A 22969-nucleotide genomic window follows, 5' to 3' on the forward strand; every position below is an offset into this window, starting at 1 on the left:
TTTGTCAGGTCATCACTCAGTTTTGCTATTTTAGACTTATACAGCAAGATTTATACTTTTAAACCTCATTTATTTGGCAGTTCTTTAACATACATATATATTTTGCAGAATACAAAATGTTTAATTGTTTAGTTAGAAAGTGCACCCGACAATAGAAAGCACAAAAAAAGTGAACTCCTCTAATCCTTGCATAGCATTTTCACCATTAAAACAGAGGAAACTTAATTATATTGTTTCTAAGGTCTACTGATGCATCTATCCACAAGTTAATTCAGTATCATCAGAGGTATCCATGTGCTCTGCAAAAAACATTGACTAATCAACACTATTCTACTATGTTAAGTCCAATGCATCAAAATCCTCATAGAAGCAGTTCTGCTTTGCACAAGACAATTTATTTTCAACACACGAAAACACACTAAGCTTTGCTAGAAAGAATATCATGTTGATTTATGTTGAAATATCATTTGGATGTACCTGTGATCTTGGGACATAACTGAATGGGCTATTTCATTTTCAAGAGTTTTGCACTGACATTATATTTCTATGCAAAATCTCTGAGTTCAACAGTGCCTGAATTCTATTTTGGAATCAAGCATAGGAATTCATCATTGCTCATTTGAGTGCAAACATTGAGGCCTGTCCTAAGCCATTCATTTAGACTCTGGAGGTGTGTAACTAAACATAAACTCTGTCAGAAAAGTCAGTAGATTTTACAGCATGGATTCTACACTGATCACATGATAAGTCAAATTCAGTTTTAGTTTGCTGTGATTATGAAGGGGCACAATTATCTCCACAATGTAGGGACTATCTGTAGGAGGAGGAATTCAACATACCTTTCACTGCATGACTGGTCAAAAATTTTTTCTGTATTACTAATTTTTTATAGTGTCAGTTGAAAAAGTATGGAAACTCCATATCACATTTCTACAAACTAGTTAAAAATTGCAGAATAGCAGTAAGGGATTCTGCTCTTACTGAAAGCCTGGAGTTTGATAAGCTGCCCCAACACTGAAGGATGCAGGCAGAAAGGAGGTAAATACAACAGGCTTAGTTAGAAATGGACACCTAAAACCAATTAGAACCAAACAGAAAGAGAAAACCTCTAATCACTACACACAATTTTTGCCATCACAAACAGAACATATTAATAAGGCTCTTTCTAAGGACTGGTGATGCATCTGTCATTATCATCCCAGCACACCTTTCTTCTGGTTCTAATGTTTCTTACATGTATGTGTTGTTAAAATGTTGTATGCATTACAGAAACACATATGAATTTTATGAAATTATATATATAAACAGAATATTTCTGGTGAAATTGCTATATTCTGGAGAATCACATTCATATATTGCACTGATAGTTGAATACAAGGGAGCTCTAACCTTTCATTAATGTTCTGAGAATTTAAGGATGTGGAGAAATTAACTTACATTGATGCCTACATCTACATGCCTTGTTGCAAAATTCAGAGGGTATTGGCATGTCATGGTTTGTACTACAGAGCAAGATTTTTTTAATTGCCTAATTAAAAATAAAAAATGATGACAGAAAAAGGCAATATAGTTTTAATTTATAAAAAGAAGTCTATTTGTAAAATAACAATGTCTCTTTCAGGAACATCAACTGAATCAGTAGTTAAAGAAACAGGGAGTACCACATGTCCACCTCTAAGTGCAAGCTCTTTACTGACTGTAGGTGCTACATCAGATTCAGAAACAGCATCTACAGAAACAGTCATGCACGAAGTAGGCAGTACTACATATACTCCTACAAATACCCCAAGCTATGTATTTTCTGCAGTTGCTGCTTCATTTTCAGAAAAAGCATCAACAGAAATAGTCATTTAAGAAACAGAGAGTACCACATATTTTACTAAAGTACAATAAGGTCTACACCTATTGCAGTAATTGTATCATTTTCAGAAAGAGCAACAACAGAAACAACCATTTACCTGTTGAGGCTACACACTAAAGTGTGCTAGCCTGTGTTACATATTTATTGCATTTTCCTGCTGTTTGTTGCAAAAAAGAAAAAAAAAATCATCCTTGTTTCCCGTCTTTCCTGGCCTAGAGTAGTCCAAATACAGGCTTTGCTGTATTCTGGACTTTTGGAAAGTTCCTGTGTTGCCCATTTCCTTTCTTGGATAAAGGGAGGCTTCTTTGTTCACCAGTGGCAGTGGGGAGCTTAGAGCAGCCTATCTATCCCTGGAGGAGTGTTCCCAGAACAAGAATCTGGTAGTCTAATGGCTGTTTTGTTCCAATTTCTAGCTCTTTCAAGTCCCCCTGTATAAAACCCACTTTGGTGCGTTTTTTGCACTTGTTACTACTCAGCCAAGCTCCTCGTGGTCCTGCAAAGTGGTGCTAGCAGCAGAGAGGCTAAAAGAGCAGTTGCTAACCTGATAAAAGTGTTTTTTTCCCTGCTACTACCTGGGTGACTGTCCGATCTATCTAAACTGCAAGTATTTCTGCTTCTTGAACTTTTTTAAACTGTTTAAAGTTGATTTTGCACTTGCACTTTTAAAGTTTGTCCTGTTTGTTGCATTTACCTGTTGAGGCTACACACTCAAGTGCGCTAGCCTGTGTTACATATTTATTGCATTTTCCTGCTGTTTGTTGCAAAAAAGAAAAAAAAACAAAAAAATTATCCTTGTTTCTCGTCTTTCCTGACCTAGAATAGTCCAAATACAGGCTTTGATGTATTCTGGACTTTTGGAAAGTTCCTGTGTTGCCCATTTCCTTTCTTGGATAAAAGGAGGCTTCTTTGTTTACCAGTGGCAGTGGGGAGCTTAGAGCAGCCTATCTATCCCTGGAGGAGTGTTCCCAGCACAAGAATCTGGTAGTCTATTGGCCGTTTTGGGCCAATTTCTAGCTCTTTCAAGTCCCCCTGTATGAAACACGCTTTGGCGCGGTTTTTGCGCTTGTTACTACTCAGCCAAGCTCCTCGTGGTCCTGCAGAGTGGTGCTAGCAGCAGAGAGGCTAAAAGAGCGACTGCTAACCTAATAAAAGTGTTTTTTTTTCCTGATACTACCTGGGTGACTGTCCGATCTAGCTAAACTGCAAGTATTTCTGCTTCTTGAACTATTTTAAACTGTTTAAAGTTGTTTTTGCACCTGCACTTTTAAAGTTTGTTGTAGCTTTGCGCGAGTTTGAGCATAGCGCAGCATCGGGCAGCTCCGCTTAATTGGGTTTAAACCATTCTCGGCTCCACAAAGTCTGCTCTTCACTTTTCCCTTAGAACTGATCTAGTTCTCATAATAAACACCCTATTCCTACTCTAAAGCCTGGCACTTGCTCACTAAAGCAATTATATAAGTCAGCACTAAAAAATGAAAAGCACTACACCCTCACAAACTCCCCTTGAGTACCTTGTTCCCCATTGGCCCTTTTTTTCAATTATAAAGGAGTTCCCAATACTATTCTAGCATGTCCAAAGGTCAGTTGTCAATCTCCTCTCCAGTCCAGCTGGTGAATCTGGGAATCTTGAGGCAATGTTACAACTGCCTCATGTACACAGACAACCCTCTCCTCCTCCCAACAAATTCCAACACATGTGAGAGATGCAACCATATAGCCAAACTGGAGGCTAAGCTCTCTCAACTCAGTACTGGCGTAAACAGTCAGGAGGAGAAGGAAACCACACTCACTACAATTCCAGTCTCACATAGACCTACCCAGACAGCAAACCAAACACATAAACACACAAAAACATACTCGGAGGCTCTAAATAAAAATCTGCCTAAGCAGCAGAGACCTCCAAAGCAAAGACCCAAGCAACCGCTACCCCAAAACAAAACACGTGCAACACATAGCTCACAAAGCCAGTGTGCCGAACAGTCACAACCCTTAAGGCCAAACAACACACCATTGTAATAGGTGACTCTATCGTTAGGCACACTGACATCCAGCTCACCAGGCTGAACAAGGAGAAGGTCACGGTGAGCTGCCTGTCGGGCGCTAGGATCCGCCACATAACACAAGCACTCAGGTCACTCCAAGGCAAGTACAAATATGACTCAGTCATTGTCCATGCTGGTGTGAATGACCTGAGACGTACCTCCCTGGACTACTTGAAAAGAGACATAGAGGAGCTCTCTGAGCATGTAGCCCAGGCCGGTATGACCCTGACCTTGAGTAGCACTTTACCCTCACCAAGAATGATGCCACAATATGAAGACAAGATGATCAATTTCAACAATTGGTGTCATTTAAAGGGGATCCAATGCCTGTCAGCCTGAGATGACATGCTCGACAAGCCATGATGCTTCGCTAGGGACGGCTTGCACCTGTCACCCCTGGGCTTTCGGATATTGGCAAAGGCTCTTGCCACCCCCATAGTGCCTTTTTTAGGCAAGGCTCAAAAGACAAACCCTCTTCCATAGGTATCACAAGAGATAAGGAACTAAGAGTAATGCTACTCAACGCCAGAAGTCTAAACCTCAAGATGCATGCACTCGAAACTCTCCTTAGCATGGAGAACATCGATATCTGTGCAGTAACAGAAACCTGGTTCAAGGCTCCTGAGAGCACCCCAGCACTACCAGGTTATACCTCATACCATGCTTTTCGGCCCCAAAACTTGGACTGAACCAGAAAAGGAGGGAGAGTATCAATATTTGTCAAAGATACCCACACCTCCAGGTTGGTGGCACAGCACAAAGCATCAGAGACTATCCATGTGCAACTAACAGTGGGTAAAACTGCCTTCCAGTTTATAGCCTGCTACAGACCACCCTCCCAAACCCAGGAACCCCACTCAGCCTTCCTGAGAACACTGGAAAATATGAAGGTCTCACCAAACACCATTATATTGGGCGACTTCAACTACCCAAACATAGACTGAGAGCATTACTCTAGCTCCAACACCCTAGCCCAAAGGTTCCTAGAATTTATAAACTCAAATGCTATGGAACAACTTGTTACCACTCCCACGAGGGGAAAACATACTGGACCTGATCATCACCAACATGGGGGCTCTATGCTCCAGATCAGAAGTATATCCCTCACTGGTAAGATCAGACCATAAACTAATCTCACTGGATATTCACATCCCGACCCCACCCCCTGCCCAGAAAACCACAGTGAAAAACTTCTCTAAAGCAAATTTCACACTCCTCAAAACCGAGGTGGAATCCTTCAAAGCCCCCGGGCCTGTGGAAAATACGGCCCAGACTGCAGAATCCTTTATAAATGCATTCTATGAACACCTTCAGGAATGCATGGATCATGCAATCCCAAATAAAACCAAGACCCAATCCTCCAAAGGCAGGCATTCTGTCTGGTGGACCCCAGCCATAAATAAACTATACAATAGAAGGAGGAAGCTACTACATGATAGAGCAAAATCCCAAAAAGGGAAGGCATCTCTGATCAGTATTAGCAAAAAACTATGGGCACTCATAAAATCGTCTAAGGCCAGCTTCGAGAGAAAAATTGCACAGGACACTAAGGATAATCACAAGGCTTTCTTTAGTTATGTTAGGAACCTGGATGGGAATTCCCAGATATGCTCAGAATTAGTCCAAAATGACAAAAAATACACCGAACCCACAGACATTGCCAACATCCTAGCTGACAGGTTCAGTGCAAACTTCACCACCACCCCCACCAAAAGGGAAAATATCTATTCCAGCAGAGTGCTGCCCCTCTGACATCTCAGATGTTCAGGTAAGAGCTGCCCTCTCCAAAGCAAAAAACACAGCATCAATGGGACCAGACAGTGTCCCGGGCTGCGTCCTACATGAACTCCGAGAAGAGCTAAACCCAAACATAAAACTACTGTTCAATCTCAGCCTTACTACAGGATATGTACCCAAAGATTGGCGTACAGCAACAGTGGTACCTCTCCACAAAGGTGGTGCCTCAACGGATCCTGTAAACTATTGCCCCATAAGCCTGATTAGCTTGGTCTGCAAAGCTATGGAAAGGATCATCATGGACCTCATAAATAAAGATATTGGGGACCTACAGACACTGGATCCTACCCAGTTCGGCTTTGTTAAGGGCAGATCCTGCCTCTTAAACCTGGTTGATTTCTTTGAAACAGTCACCAAGGCCATTGACGAGGGGAAGGTGGTCCACACAGCCTACTTGGACCTCGCAAAAGTCTTCGATACAATACCCCACTCGGGCATTATAGATAAGCTCACCAACTTAAATATAAACCCCTATGTCACTAGATGGGTTACAAACTGGCTCAAGGACAGAACCCACATGGTTAGAATTGCTGGAGCCATGTCAGACTCCAAACCAGTTGCAAGTGGCGTCCCACAAGGCTCAGTCCTGGGACCTCTCTTGTTTGGTATATATTTCTCGGAGGTACAGGCCAACACTGAAGGACTGTGGCTGACCAAGTTCGCAGAAAGGATGGATAACCTGAACTGGTAGCCTGCTTCACTTCCAACTTCAGTTCCTACAGTGTGTTATAAACAGAGAATAGCGTTAGGATACTCAAAGAAACTAGTAACAACAAATAATTGCTTCTATGTGACAGTGCCTTCCATTCAGTGGTCAAACAGGTGATGAGTAAAGAATGGGACAGTTGATTGGGATGGAGCTGATGGCACAAATCTGGTAGAAACAGAGCATATTGAAAAGTAGGAAATGAAGTATTTCTAAATTGAAACATGACCATCAAGTGAGAAGGTTAAGATTATGCAATAAGACACAAGATGTCACTTTCTAAAATATACAATATTTCTTAAAGGGACAGCATTTGAAGACACATCTATTGAAGAAACAGAGAGCAGTACATCTCATCCTGTGGAAATATCAACCATTAGTTTTACTGCTGTTCCTACAACAGGTAAAAACTGCCATTCATTATTTAGATACAAATGGGCAGATGACACAAATTTGCTTTAAACAAAAAGTGAAATGTAATTGCTACACAAGATTCTGACTTTGAGAAGGAGAAAAGTTTATACGCATAATTTGTAAAAACTGTTCATATATCAATGTGTACATGAATTTTGGATCATCAGATGTACATCATCACTCTGGAAGACCCAGATATAATTGTAAGTTATTCCCCTTAGTCAAATTTACTCTCTCTAAAACATCATAGACAAATCTTTGATTTACACTAGACAGATTATTTTAACACAGTAAAACACCATCAGATTTGCTGAGAAAATGTCATGTCGGTGGTTGACTGGAACACTTGTAATGTGTAAGTAAAATAATACACAATGACAATGGCAAAAATCAGCCAAAAATCATAACTACCAAAGTTTTAATATTTCAGTCCTCAACACAGTCAATCAAATTTTAAGTACCACATCTATTGTCATGTAAAAAACTGCAAATTCTTAAAACTCTTAGACTTGAATTAGAAAATAACTATATTTAAATTATTATGATCTGCACAGTACATTAAAGCTGAGAAACGACAAAAATTTTAAACAACAGGGACAAAAATACTGACAATCCACAAGAAATTTTATTAATAAGAAATACAAACAATTTTTAAAAGATGTAAATGCTTTAAGAATGAATTACTTTTAAGAAGGGGTTAAATTAAAATATATTCCTTCATAAGGAAAATATGACTTTGTCATACTATTTTTAGTAAAAGTGCTTCCAGTTAATATTTAAACCAAATAATAATATTTAACGAAACATGAGACGTATGTCTCCTTGACTGAATTTTACTGTTTCCTAAATCTGCATACACTTTAAATGTTACAATGTTTGCAAAAAATGAATTAAGAAGTTAGGCCATGGATAATTTTAAAACATTTTTGAATAATTAGAATATTTGAGAGTAGCTACTATATTTTGCAGAATCACATTAAAATGCTACACTGGTAATTTAATATGAGGGAGTGCTATCATTGTGATGTACTGAGTATCTGTGAAGTTTATAAACTTAACATATACTAATCTATATGTTTTATCATGCTTTTGATCAATTTGTAGAATACTTTTTCTACAGTATGTGTTGCGAAGTTTAGGAAGTGTTCCATATTGTGTGCATTTGTGCAAGATAATTGGCATAAATTCGATTGTAGTATAAAGTAGAATTTTTTTCATGTTTTTACTGAAAGAAAAATAAGTTGCTAGATGAAATGGGTGAGCTTCTGTTAGCTTACCAAAAGAAGGGAGTCTTAAAATAAATATATTTTTTATTAACACCAAACAAATTAATATTTAAAAAAAGACAGAGTTCTGCATCTCAAGAGTAAATAGATCAAGCTGTTAATTTACTGCAATTCCTGCATCAATATTTGAAGCAGAAACATTTATACGTGAAGTAGAGAATCAGATATAGTCTTTCAAGTACACAAAGTTCTACTTTTACAACAGTTACTGCACAACTTTCAGAAACAACATCAACAGAAACAATAATTCAAGAGACAGAAAGTACCATACTTCCTTCTCCAACTGCATTAATCTCTACACCTATTGTTGTTACCATAAAAGGTAAAGGCAGAAATATTGGATAAGAGCTAATGTTTCTGAAGCTAAAGTAATACTACAATTTGAAAGTCATAAATGTTTCTTTGGATTTGTTCAGCTTAAATCTTAATATGGACTTTTCTGTTTAATCTACTTATCATTTTTGAACTATAAAATGTATAGGCATTAAGTGAATATAGCATGAATAGCTCAAAATCTGCTCCCTATAAAGCTGTTCAGATGCACATTTGTATGAAAGTCTTAAACGGTAGAGCCTTTTTAATGTCATATCTGCATGGGTTATTTGATATTGACGAGGTGTACATTGTCAGTGTGTTTATATGTAAGTCCTTATGTTCAACAATACTGAGTGCCTGAATTCCATTTTGCAATCATCCTAGGAATACATCTGCATTAATCTGTCTAAATATTTTCTACATGTCATGACTTCTTTTCCTAGAATCATACGTTGTCTAACTTCTTCAGGTAGTAAGATATCCATTGAATACATTGTTTTATACTACAGATTTTGATTTTCCATTTAAAGCACTCAGCCATCTACCACCATTAAGGGCAGTGTTTTATAAAAATAAATTGCAAAATAAAAGTTTTTGTAGTTAGGGTATGGCATTCTACACCGACTCACGACACCATGAGTAAAATTCCTGTTTAGCTATCTTTGAGTATTAATGAGTATGATTATTTCCACAATGTAATTACTATCCATTGTGGATAAAGAAGTCAGCATACCTTACACTGAATGATTATTGCTGCTAGCTATTATTTGGATAAGCATTAAGAGAATATAGCATGAATAGCTCAAAAAACTATTCCATATATAGTTAAAGGCTGTCAAAACAGATAAGCTAATAACTTTTTTGAATTATACTTATTAAGTTTTTATGCACTCTCTGTTCAGATGCTTGTTTATATGGAAATATTAAATGGTAAAGCCCTTTCAAATATCATATATGAATGGGATCTTTGAAATTCAGGAGTTCTACATTGGCACTATATTTCATTGTAGGTCCTGTATGTTCAGCAATATTGAGTGCCTGCATTCCATTTTACAAACAGCCTAGGATTACATCTTTCCTATTCTGACTACAAGCTCCTAATGATGTCCCGAGATGTTTACTTAGAATCCAACTTGTCCAACTTCTTCACATAGTCAGATTTCCATTGAATGTATTGTTTTATAGTACTACAAATTTTGATTTTTCATTTAAACCCATCAACTTTCTAACAGTATTTTTGGCAGTGTTTCTTAAATATAAATTAGAGCATAAAAGTTAGCAGCTTTTATTCTATAGCATTTTACACCAACTCATCACATGATGAGTCAAATTCTTCTTTAGCTATCTTTTAGTTTTAAAAAACATGATTATATACACAATGTGGTGACTACCCATGGTGAAAAAAGAAGTCAGGATACCTTCCAGTGAATGTCAGGTTTTCATTTTTGCAGTTTTCTAAATGCATTGCCGGTGCATATGGTTTCACATGCACAGAAAAAAGAATAATACATGTATTTCTACAAAACAGAGTATATCTGGAGTTAAATATTAGATTAAAGGATTCAGGGATTGTGCTCTTACTGAAACTCAATTCACTCAGGTTTAATAAAATGCCCAAAAACTAGATGATCCTTGCAATTAGCTAATGGCATGAAGGAGGATTGTCTGTTCACCTCTCATGTTGGATTGGTATGACACAATTTCCTAACACAGCAACTAGGGGAGTGCAGCTTAACAGCTGAAGACTGCAGATATCACTTTCTGTGCTCACCCCAGGAGCATGTCCTCTTGTTGACAATGATTCTGATAGAAGGGATGGATAACCTGAACTGGTAGCCTGCTTCACTTCCAACTTCAGTTCCTACAGTGTGTTATAAACAGAGAATAGCGTTAGGATACTCAAATAAACTAGTAACAACAAATAATTGCTTCTACGTGACAGTGCCTTCCATTCAGTGGTCAAACAGGTGATGAGTAAAGAATGGGACAGTTGATTGGGATGGAGCTGATGGCACAAATCTGGTAGAAACAGAGCATATTGAAAAGTAGGAAATGAAGTATTTCTAAATTGAAACATGACCGTCAAGTGAGAAGGTTAAGATTATGCAATAAGACACAAGATGTCACTTTCTAAAATATACAATATTTCTTAAAGGGACAGCATTTGAAGACACATCTATTGAAGAAACAGAGAGCAGTACATCTCATCCTGTGGAAATATCAACCATTAGTTTTACTGCTGTTCCTACAACAGGTAAAACTGCCATTCATTATTTAGATACAAATGGGCAGATGACACAAATTTGCTTTAAACAAAAAGTGAAATGTAATTGCTACACAAGATTCTGACTTTGAGAAGGAGAAAAGTTTATACGCATAATTTGTAAAAACTGTTCATATATCAATGTGTACATGAATTTTGGATCATCAGATGTACATCATCACTCTGGAAGACCCAGATATAATTGTAAGTTATTCCCCTTAGTCAAATTTACTCTCTCTAAAACATCATAGACAAATCTTTGATTTACACTAGACAGATTATTTTAACACAGTAAAACACCATCAGATTTGCTGAGAAAATGTCATGTCGGTGGTTGACTGGAACACTTGTAATGTGTAAGTAAAATAATACACAATGACAATGGCAAAAATCAGCCAAAAATCATAACTACCAAAGTTTTAATATTTCAGTCCTCAACACAGTCAATCAAATTTTAAGTACCACATCTATTGTCAAACTGCAAATTCTTAAAACTCTTAGACTTGAATTAGAAAATAACTATATTTAAATTATTATGATCTGCACAGTACATTAAAGCTGAGAAACGACAAAAATTTTAAACAACAGGGACAAAAATACTGACAATCCACAAGAAATTTTATTAATAAGAAATACAAACAATTTTTAAAAGATGTAAATGCTTTAAGAATGAATTACTTTTAAGAAGGGGTTAAATTAAAATATATTCCTTCATAAGGAAAATATGACTTTGTCATACTATTTTTAGTAAAAGTGCTTCCAGTTAATATTTAAACCAAATAATAATATTTAACGAAACATGAGACGTATGTCTCCTTGACTGAATTTTACTGTTTCCTAAATCTGCATACACTTTAAATGTTACAATGTTTGCAAAAATGAATTAAGAAGTTAGGCCATGGATAATTTTAAAACATTTTTGAATAATTAGAATATTTGAGAGTAGCTACTATATTTTGCAGAATCACATTAAAATGCTACACTGGTAATTTAATATGAGGGAGTGCTATCATTGTGATGTACTGAGTATCTGTGAAGTTTATAAACTTAACATATACTAATCTATATGTTTTATCATGCTTTTGATCAATTTGTAGAATACTTTTTCTACAGTATGTGTTGTGAAGTTTAGGAAGTGTTCCATATTGTGTGCATTTGTGCAAGATAATTGGCATAAATTCGATTGTAGTATAAAGTAGAATTTTTTTCATGTTTTTACTGAAAGAAAAATAAGTTGCTAGATGAAATGGGTGAGCTTCTGTTAGCTTACCAAAAGAAGGGAGTCTTAAAATAAATATATTTTTTATTAACACCAAACAAATTAATATTTAAAAAAAGACAGAGTTCTGCATCTCAAGAGTAAATAGATCAAGCTGTTAATTTACTGCAATTCCTGCATCAATATTTGAAGCAGAAACATTTATACGTGAAGTAGAGAATCAGATATAGTCTTTCAAGTACACAAAGTTCTACTTTTACAACAGTTACTGCACAACTTTCAGAAACAACATCAACAGAAACAATAATTCAAGAGACAGAAAGTACCATACTTCCTTCTCCAACTGCATTAATCTCTACACCTATTGTTGTTACCATAAAAGGTAAAGGCAGAAATATTGGATAAGAGCTAATGTTTCTGAAGCTAAAGTAATACTACAATTTGAAAGTCATAAATGTTTCTTTGGATTTGTTCAGCTTAAATCTTAATATGGACTTTTCTGTTTAATCTACTTATCATTTTTGAACTATAAAATGTATAGGCATTAAGTGAATATAGCATGAATAGCTCAAAATCTGCTCCCTATAAAGCTGTTCAGATGCACATTTGTATGAAAGTCTTAAACGGTAGAGCCTTTTTAATGTCATATCTGCATGGGTTATTTGATATTGACGAGGTGTACATTGTCAGTGTGTTTATATGTAAGTCCTTATGTTCAACAATACTGAGTGCCTGAATTCCATTTTGCAATCATCCTAGGAATACATCTGCATTAATCTGTCTAAATATTTTCTACATGTCATGACTTCTTTTCCTAGAATCATACGTTGTCTAACTTCTTCAGGTAGTAAGATATCCATTGAATACATTGTTTTATACTACAGATTTTGATTTTCCATTTAAAGCACTCAGCCATCTACCACCATTAAGGGCAGTGTTTTATAAAAATAAATTGCAAAATAAAAGTTTTTGTAGTTAGGGTATGGCATTCTACACCGACTCACGACACCATGAGTAAAATTCCTGTTTAGCTATCTTTGAGTATTAATGAGTATGATTATTTCCACAATGTAATTACTATCCATTGTGGATAAAGAAGTCAGCATACCTTACACTGAATGATTATTGCTGCTAGCTATTATTTGGATAAGCATTAAGAGAATATAGCATGAATAGCTCAAAAAACTATTCCATATATAGTTAAAGGCTGTCAAAACAGATAAGCTAATAACTTTTTTGAATTATACTTATTAAGTTTTTATGCACTCTCTGTTCAGATGCTTGTTTATATGGAAATATTAAATGGTAAAGCCCTTTCAAATATCATATATGAATGGGATCTTTGAAATTCAGGAGTTCTACATTGGCACTATATTTCATTGTAGGTCCTGTATGTTCAGCAATATTGAGTGCCTGCATTCCATTTTACAAACAGCCTAGGATTACATCTTTCCTATTCTGACTACAAGCTCCTAATGATGTCCCGAGATGTTTACTTAGAATCCAACTTGTCCAACTTCTTCACATAGTCAGATTTCCATTGAATGTATTGTTTTATAGTACTACAAATTTTGATTTTTCATTTAAACCCATCAACTTTCTAACAGTATTTTTGGCAGTGTTTCTTAAATATAAATTAGAGCATAAAAGTTAGCAGCTTTTATTCTATAGCATTTTACACCAACTCATCACATGATGAGTCAAATTCTTCTTTAGCTATCTTTTAGTTTTAAAAACATGATTATATACACAATGTGGTGACTACCCATGGTGAAAAAAGAAGTCAGGATACCTTCCAGTGAATGTCAGGTTTTCATTTTTGCAGTTTTCTAAATGCATTGCCGGTGCATATGGTTTCACATGCACAGAAAAAAGAATAATACATGTATTTCTACAAAACAGAGTATATCTGGAGTTAAATATTAGATTAAAGGATTCAGGGATTGTGCTCTTACTGAAACTCAATTCACTCAGGTTTAATAAAATGCCCAAAACTAGATGATCCTTGCAATTAGCTAATGGCATGAAGGAGGATTGTCTGTTCACCTCTCATGTTGGATTGGTATGACACAATTTCCTAACACAGCAACTAGGGGAGTGCAGCTTAACAGCTGAAGACTGCAGATATCACTTTCTGTGCTCACCCCAGGAGCATGTCCTCTTGTTGACAATGATTCTGATAGAAGGGATGGATAACCTGAACTGGTAGCCTGCTTCACTTCCAACTTCAGTTCCTACAGTGTGTTATAAACAGAGAATAGCGTTAGGATACTCAAATAAACTAGTAACAACAAATAATTGCTTCTACGTGACAGTGCCTTCCATTCAGTGGTCAAACAGGTGATGAGTAAAGAATGGGACAGTTGATTGGGATGGAGCTGATGGCACAAATCTGGTAGAAACAGAGCATATTGAAAAGTAGGAAATGAAGTATTTCTAAATTGAAACATGACCGTCAAGTGAGAAGGTTAAGATTATGCAATAAGACACAAGATGTCACTTTCTAAAATATACAATATTTCTTAAAGGGACAGCATTTGAAGACACATCTATTGAAGAAACAGAGAGCAGTACATCTCATCCTGTGGAAATATCAACCATTAGTTTTACTGCTGTTCCTACAACAGGTAAAAACTGCCATTCATTATTTAGATACAAATGGGCAGATGACACAAATTTGCTTTAAACAAAAAGTGAAATGTAATTGCTACACAAGATTCTGACTTTGAGAAGGAGAAAAGTTTATACGCATAATTTGTAAAAACTGTTCATATATCAATGTGTACATGAATTTTGGATCATCAGATGTACATCATCACTCTGGAAGACCCAGATATAATTGTAAGTTATTCCCCTTAGTCAAATTTACTCTCTCTAAAACATCATAGACAAATCTTTGATTTACACTAGACAGATTATTTTAACACAGTAAAACACCATCAGATTTGCTGAGAAAATGTCATGTCGGTGGTTGACTGGAACACTTGTAATGTGTAAGTAAAATAATACACAATGACAATGGCAAAAATCAGCCAAAAATCATAACTACCAAAGTTTTAATATTTCAGTCCTCAACACAGTCAATCAAATTTTAAGTACCACATCTATTGTCATGTAAAAAACTGCAAATTCTTAAAACTCTTAGACTTGAATTAGAAAATAACTATATTTAAATTATTATGATCTGCACAGTACATTAAAGCTGAGAAACGACAAAAATTTTAAACAACAGGGACAAAAATACTGACAATCCACAAGAAATTTTATTAATAAGAAATACAAACAATTTTTAAAAGATGTAAATGCTTTAAGAATGAATTACTTTTAAGAAGGGGTTAAATTAAAATATATTCCTTCATAAGGAAAATATGACTTTGTCATACTATTTTTAGTAAAAGTGCTTCCAGTTAATATTTAAACCAAATAATAATATTTAACGAAACATGAGACGTATGTCTCCTTGACTGAATTTTACTGTTTCCTAAATCTGCATACACTTTAAATGTTACAATGTTTGCAAAAATGAATTAAGAAGTTAGGCCATGGATAATTTTAAAACATTTTTGAATAATTAGAATATTTGAGAGTAGCTACTATATTTTGCAGAATCACATTAAAATGCTACACTGGTAATTTAATATGAGGGAGTGCTATCATTGTGATGTACTGAGTATCTGTGAAGTTTATAAACTTAACATATACTAATCTATATGTTTTATCATGCTTTTGATCAATTTGTAGAATACTTTTTCTACAGTATGTGTTGCGAAGTTTAGGAAGTGTTCCATATTGTGTGCATTTGTGCAAGATAATTGGCATAAATTCGATTGTAGTATAAAGTAGAATTTTTTTCATGTTTTTACTGAAAGAAAAATAAGTTGCTAGATGAAATGGGTGAGCTTCTGTTAGCTTACCAAAAGAAGGGAGTCTTAAAATAAATATATTTTTTATTAACACCAAACAAATTAATATTTAAAAAAAGACAGAGTTCTGCATCTCAAGAGTAAATAGATCAAGCTGTTAATTTACTGCAATTCCTGCATCAATATTTGAAGCAGAAACATTTATACGTGAAGTAGAGAATCAGATATAGTCTTTCAAGTACACGAAGTTCTACTTTTACAACAGTTACTGCACAACTTTCAGAAACAACATCAACAGAAACAATAATTCAAGAGACAGAAAGTACCATACTTCCTTCTCCAACTGCATTAATCTCTACACCTATTGTTGTTACCATAAAAGGTAAAGGCAGAAATATTGGATAAGAGCTAATGTTTCTGAAGCTAAAGTAATACTACAATTTGAAAGTCATAAATGTTTCTTTGGATTTGTTCAGCTTAAATCTTAATATGGACTTTTCTGTTTAATCTACTTATCATTTTTGAACTATAAAATGTATAGGCATTAAGTGAATATAGCATGAATAGCTCAAAATCTGCTCCCTATAAAGCTGTTCAGATGCACATTTGTATGAAAGTCTTAAACGGTAGAGCCTTTTTAATGTCATATCTGCATGGGTTATTTGATATTGACGAGGTGTACATTGTCAGTGTGTTTATATGTAAGTCCTTATGTTCAACAATACTGAGTGCCTGAATTCCATTTTGCAATCATCCTAGGAATACATCTGCATTAATCTGTCTAAATATTTTCTACATGTCATGACTTCTTTTCCTAGAATCATACGTTGTCTAACTTCTTCAGGTAGTAAGATATCCATTGAATACATTGTTTTATACTACAGATTTTGATTTTCCATTTAAAGCACTCAGCCATCTACCACCATTAAGGGCAGTGTTTTATAAAAATAAATTGCAAAATAAAAGTTTTTGTAGTTAGGGTATGGCATTCTACACCGACTCACGACACCATGAGTAAAATTCCTGTTTAGCTATCTTTGAGTATTAATGAGTATGATTATTTCCACAATGTAATTACTATCCATTGTGGATAAAGAAGTCAGCATACCTTACACTGAATGATTATTGCTGCTAGCTATTATTTGGATAAGCATTAAGAGAATATAGCATGAATAGCTCAAAAACTATTCCATATATAGTTAAAGGCTGTCAAAACAGATAAGCTAATAACTTTTTTGAATTATACTTATTAAGTTTTTATGCACTCTCTGTTCAGATGCTTGTTTATATGGAAATATTAAATGGTAAAGCCCTTTCAAATATCATATATGAATGGGATCTTTGAAATTCAGGAGTTCTACATTGGCACTATATTTCATTGTAGGTCCTGTATGTTCAGCAATATTGAGTGCCTGCATTCCATTTTACAAACAGCCTAGGATTACATCTTTCCTATTCTGACTACAAGCTCCTAATGATGTCCCGAGATGTTTACTTAGAATCCAACTTGTCCAACTTCTTCACATAGTCAGATTTCCATTGACTGTATTGTTTTATAGTACTACAAATTTTGATTTTTCATTTAAACCCATCAACTTTCTAACAGTATTTTTGGCAGTGTTTCTTAAATATAAATTAGAGCATAAAAGTTAGCAGCTTTTATTCTATAGCATTTTACACCAACTCATCACATGATGAGTCAAATTCTTCTTTAGCTATCTTTTAGTTTTAAAAACATGATTATATACACAATGTGGTGACTACCCATGGTGAAAAAAGAAGTCAGGATACCTTCCAGTGAATGTCAGGTTTTCATTTTTGCAGTTTTCTAAATGCATTGCCGGTGCATATGGTTTCACATGCACAGAAAAAAGAATAATACATGTATTTCTACAAAACAGAGTATATCTGGAGTTAAATATTAGATTAAAGGATTCAGGGATTGTGCTCTTACTGAAACTCAATTCACTCAGGTTTAATAAAATGCCCAAAACTAGATGATCCTTGCAATTAGCTAATGGCATGAAGGAGGATTGTCTGTTCACCTCTCATGTTGGATTGGTATGACACAATTTCCTAACACAGCAACTAGGGGAGTGCAGCTTAACAGCTGAAGACTGCAGATATCACTTTCTGTGCTCACCCCAGGAGCATGTCCTCTTGTTGACAATGATTCTGATAGAAGGGATGGATAACCTGAACTGGTAGCCTGCTTCACTTCCAACTTCAGTTCCTACAGTGTGTTATAAACAGAGAATAGCGTTAGGATACTCAAATAAACTAGTAACAACAAATAATTGCTTCTACGTGACAGTGCCTTCCATTCAGTGGTCAAACAGGTGATGAGTAAAGAATGGGACAGTTGATTGGGATGGAGCTGATGGCACAAATCTGGTAGAAACAGAGCATATTGAAAAGTAGGAAATGAAGTATTTCTAAATTGAAACATGACCGTCAAGTGAGAAGGTTAAGATTATGCAATAAGACACAAGATGTCACTTTCTAAAATATACAATATTTCTTAAAGGGACAGCATTTGAAGACACATCTATTGAAGAAACAGAGAGCAGTACATCTCATCCTGTGGAAATATCAACCATTAGTTTTACTGCTGTTCCTACAACAGGTAAAAACTGCCATTCATTATTTAGATACAAATGGGCAGATGACACAAATTTGCTTTAAACAAAAAGTGAAATGTAATTGCTACACAAGATTCTGACTTTGAGAAGGAGAAAAGTTTATACGCATAATTTGTAAAACTGTTCATATATCAATGTGTACATGAATTTTGGATCATCAGATGTACATCATCACTCTGGAAGACCCAGATATAATTGTAAGTTATTCCCCTTAGTCAAATTTACTCTCTCTAAAACATCATAGACAAATCTTTGATTTACACTAGACAGATTATTTTAACACAGTAAAACACCATCAGATTTGCTGAGAAAATGTCATGTCGGTGGTTGACTGGAACACTTGTAATGTGTAAGTAAAATAATACACAATGACAATGGCAAAAATCAGCCAAAAATCATAACTACCAAAGTTTTAATATTTCAGTCCTCAACACAGTCAATCAAATTTTAAGTACCACATCTATTGTCATGTAAAAAACTGCAAATTCTTAAAACTCTTAGACTTGAATTAGAAAATAACTATATTTAAATTATTATGATCTGCACAGTACATTAAAGCTGAGAAACGACAAAAATTTTAAACAACAGGGACAAAAATACTGACAATCCACAAGAAATTTTATTAATAAGAAATACAAACAATTTTTAAAAGATGTAAATGCTTTAAGAATGAATTACTTTTAAGAAGGGGTTAAATTAAAATATATTCCTTCATAAGGAAAATATGACTTTGTCATACTATTTTTAGTAAAAGTGCTTCCAGTTAATATTTAAACCAAATAATAATATTTAACGAAACATGAGACGTATGTCTCCTTGACTGAATTTTACTGTTTCCTAAATCTGCATACACTTTAAATGTTACAATGTTTGCAAAAATGAATTAAGAAGTTAGGCCATGGATAATTTTAAAACATTTTTGAATAATTAGAATATTTGAGAGTAGCTACTATATTTTGCAGAATCACATTAAAATGCTACACTGGTAATTTAATATGAGGGAGTGCTATCATTGTGATGTACTGAGTATCTGTGAAGTTTATAAACTTAACATATACTAATCTATATGTTTTATCATGCTTTTGATCAATTTGTAGAATACTTTTTCTACAGTATGTGTTGCGAAGTTTAGGAAGTGTTCCATATTGTGTGCATTTGTGCAAGATAATTGGCATAAATTCGATTGTAGTATAAAGTAGAATTTTTTTCATGTTTTTACTGAAAGAAAAATAAGTTGCTAGATGAAATGGGTGAGCTTCTGTTAGCTTACCAAAAGAAGGGAGTCTTAAAATAAATATATTTTTTATTAACACCAAACAAATTAATATTTAAAAAAAGACAGAGTTCTGCATCTCAAGAGTAAATAGATCAAGCTGTTAATTTACTGCAATTCCTGCATCAATATTTGAAGCAGAAACATTTATACGTGAAGTAGAGAATCAGATATAGTCTTTCAAGTACACAAAGTTCTACTTTTACAACAGTTACTGCACAACTTTCAGAAACAACATCAACAGAAACAATAATTCAAGAGACAGAAAGTACCATACTTCCTTCTCCAACTGCATTAATCTCTACACCTATTGTTGTTACCATAAAAGGTAAAGGCAGAAATATTGGATAAGAGCTAATGTTTCTGAAGCTAAAGTAATACTACAATTTGAAAGTCATAAATGTTTCTTTGGATTTGTTCAGCTTAAATCTTAATATGGACTTTTCTGTTTAATCTACTTATCATTTTTGAACTATAAAATGTATAGGCATTAAGTGAATATAGCATGAATAGCTCAAAATCTGCTCCCTATAAAGCTGTTCAGATGCACATTTGTATGAAAGTCTTAAACGGTAGAGCCTTTTTAATGTCATATCTGCATGGGTTATTTGATATTGACGAGGTGTACATTGTCAGTGTGTTTATATGTAAGTCCTTATGTTCAACAATACTGAGTGCCTGAATTCCATTTTGCAATCATCCTAGGAATACATCTGCATTAATCTGTCTAAATATTTTCTACATGTCATGACTTCTTTTCCTAGAATCATACGTTGTCTAACTTCTTCAGGTAGTAAGATATCCATTGAATACATTGTTTTATACTACAGATTTTGATTTTCCATTTAAAGCACTCAGCCATCTACCACCATTAAGGGCAGTGTTTTATAAAAATAAATTGCAAAATAAAAGTTTTTGTAGTTAGGGTATGGCATTCTACACCGACTCACGACACCATGAGTAAAATTCCTGTTTAGCTATCTTTGAGTATTAATGAGTATGATTATTTCCACAATGTAATTACTATCCATTGTGGATAAAGAAGTCAGCATACCTTACACTGAATGATTATTGCTGCTAGCTATTATTTGGATAAGCATTAAGAGAATATAGCATGAATAGCTCAAAAACTATTCCATATATAGTTAAAGGCTGTCAAAACAGATAAGCTAATAACTTTTTTGAATTATACTTATTAAGTTTTTATGCACTCTCTGTTCAGATGCTTGTTTATATGGAAATATTAAATGGTAAAGCCCTTTCAAATATCATATATGAATGGGATCTTTGAAATTCAGGAGTTCTACATTGGCACTATATTTCATTGTAGGTCCTGTATGTTCAGCAATATTGAGTGCCTGCATTCCATTTTACAAACAGCCTAGGATTACATCTTTCCTATTCTGACTACAAGCTCCTAATGATGTCCCGAGATGTTTACTTAGAATCCAACTTGTCCAACTTCTTCACATAGTCAGATTTCCATTGAATGTATTGTTTTATAGTACTACAAATTTTGATTTTTCATTTAAACCCATCAACTTTCTAACAGTATTTTTGGCAGTGTTTCTTAAATATAAATTAGAGCATAAAAGTTAGCAGCTTTTATTCTATAGCATTTTACACCAACTCATCACATGATGAGTCAAATTCTTCTTTAGCTATCTTTTAGTTTTAAAAAACATGATTATATACACAATGTGGTGACTACCCATGGTGAAAAAAGAAGTCAGGATACCTTCCAGTGAATGTCAGGTTTTCATTTTTGCAGTTTTCTAAATGCATTGCCGGTGCATATGGTTTCACATGCACAGAAAAAAGAATAATACATGTATTTCTACAAAACAGAGTATATCTGGAGTTAAATATTAGATTAAAGGATTCAGGGATTGTGCTCTTACTGAAACTCAATTCACTCAGGTTTAATAAAATGCCCAAAACTAGATGATCCTTGCAATTAGCTAATGGCATGAAGGAGGATTGTCTGTTCACCTCTCATGTTGGATTGGTATGACACAATTTCCTAACACAGCAACTATGGGAGTGCAGATTAACAGCTGAAGACTGCAGATATCACTTTCTGTGCTCACCCCAGGAGCATGTCCTCTTGTTGACAATGATTCTGATAGAAGGGATGGATAACCTGAACTGGTAGCCTGCTTCACTTCCAACTTCAGTTCCTACAGTGTGTTATAAACAGAGAATAGCGTTAGGATACTCAAATAAACTAGTAACAACAAATAATTGCTTCTACGTGACAGTGCCTTCCATTCAGTGGTCAAACAGGTGATGAGTAAAGAATGGGACAGTTGATTGGGATGGAGCTGATGGCACAAATCTGGTAGAAACAGAGCATATTGAAAAGTAGGAAATGAAGTATTTCTAAATTGAAACATGACCGTCAAGTGAGAAGGTTAAGATTATGCAATAAGACACAAGATGTCACTTTCTAAAATATACAATATTTCTTAAAGGGACAGCATTTGAAGACACATCTATTGAAGAAACAGAGAGCAGTACATCTCATCCTGTGGAAATATCAACCATTAGTTTTACTGCTGTTCCTACAACAGGTAAAAACTGCCATTCATTATTTAGATACAAATGGGCAGATGACACAAATTTGCTTTAAACAAAAGTGAAATGTAATTGCTACACAAGATTCTGACTTTGAGAAGGAGAAAAGTTTATACGCATAATTTGTAAAAACTGTTCATATATCAATGTGTACATGAATTTTGGATCATCAGATGTACATCATCACTCTGGAAGACCCAGATATAATTGTAAGTTATTCCCCTTAGTCAAATTTACTCTCTCTAAAACATCATAGACAAATCTTTGATTTACACTAGACAGATTATTTTAACACAGTAAAACACCATCAGATTTGCTGAGAAAATGTCATGTCGGTGGTTGACTGGAACACTTGTAATGTGTAAGTAAAATAATACACAATGACAATGGCAAAAATCAGCCAAAAATCATAACTACCAAAGTTTTAATATTTCAGTCCTCAACACAGTCAATCAAATTTTAAGTACCACATCTATTGTCATGTAAAAAACTGCAAATTCTTAAAACTCTTAGACTTGAATTAGAAAATAACTGTCCCCGGGATTCATGAACCTTGCGCCAGGCGCCAGCATAGCGTCGGCGTTATAACGCCAAATATGGCTGCTTAGCAATTCAGGTATGAATGAATCACGTGCCACTACCAATGCGCCCGGATACGTCTCCGCCGCCCGGCGTAGGTATACAAAACACACTGTGTTTCCGATGGGAAAT

General features: G+C 34.8%; 1 protein-coding gene across 1 annotated transcript in view; it reads left to right on the top strand.

The window, feature by feature from the left end:
* LOC122801231 (mucin-5AC-like) overlaps positions 1-22969 on the top strand; it is a 206258-nt gene that overhangs the window by 11791 nt on the left and 171498 nt on the right. The window contains exons 2-6 of the mRNA XM_044070783.1: positions 6711-6809; positions 10577-10675; positions 14432-14530; positions 18294-18392; positions 22156-22254. Coding sequence (XP_043926718.1) covers positions 6711-6809; positions 10577-10675; positions 14432-14530; positions 18294-18392; positions 22156-22254 — 495 coding nt within the window. The remainder of the gene's footprint in view (positions 1-6710; positions 6810-10576; positions 10676-14431; positions 14531-18293; positions 18393-22155; positions 22255-22969) is intronic.

This window comes from Protopterus annectens, chromosome 4.part1 (genome assembly GCF_019279795.1).
Source record: "Protopterus annectens isolate FY-2018-M chromosome 4.part1, PAN1.0, whole genome shotgun sequence".
NCBI lineage: Eukaryota > Metazoa > Chordata > Ceratodontiformes > Protopteridae > Protopterus > Protopterus annectens.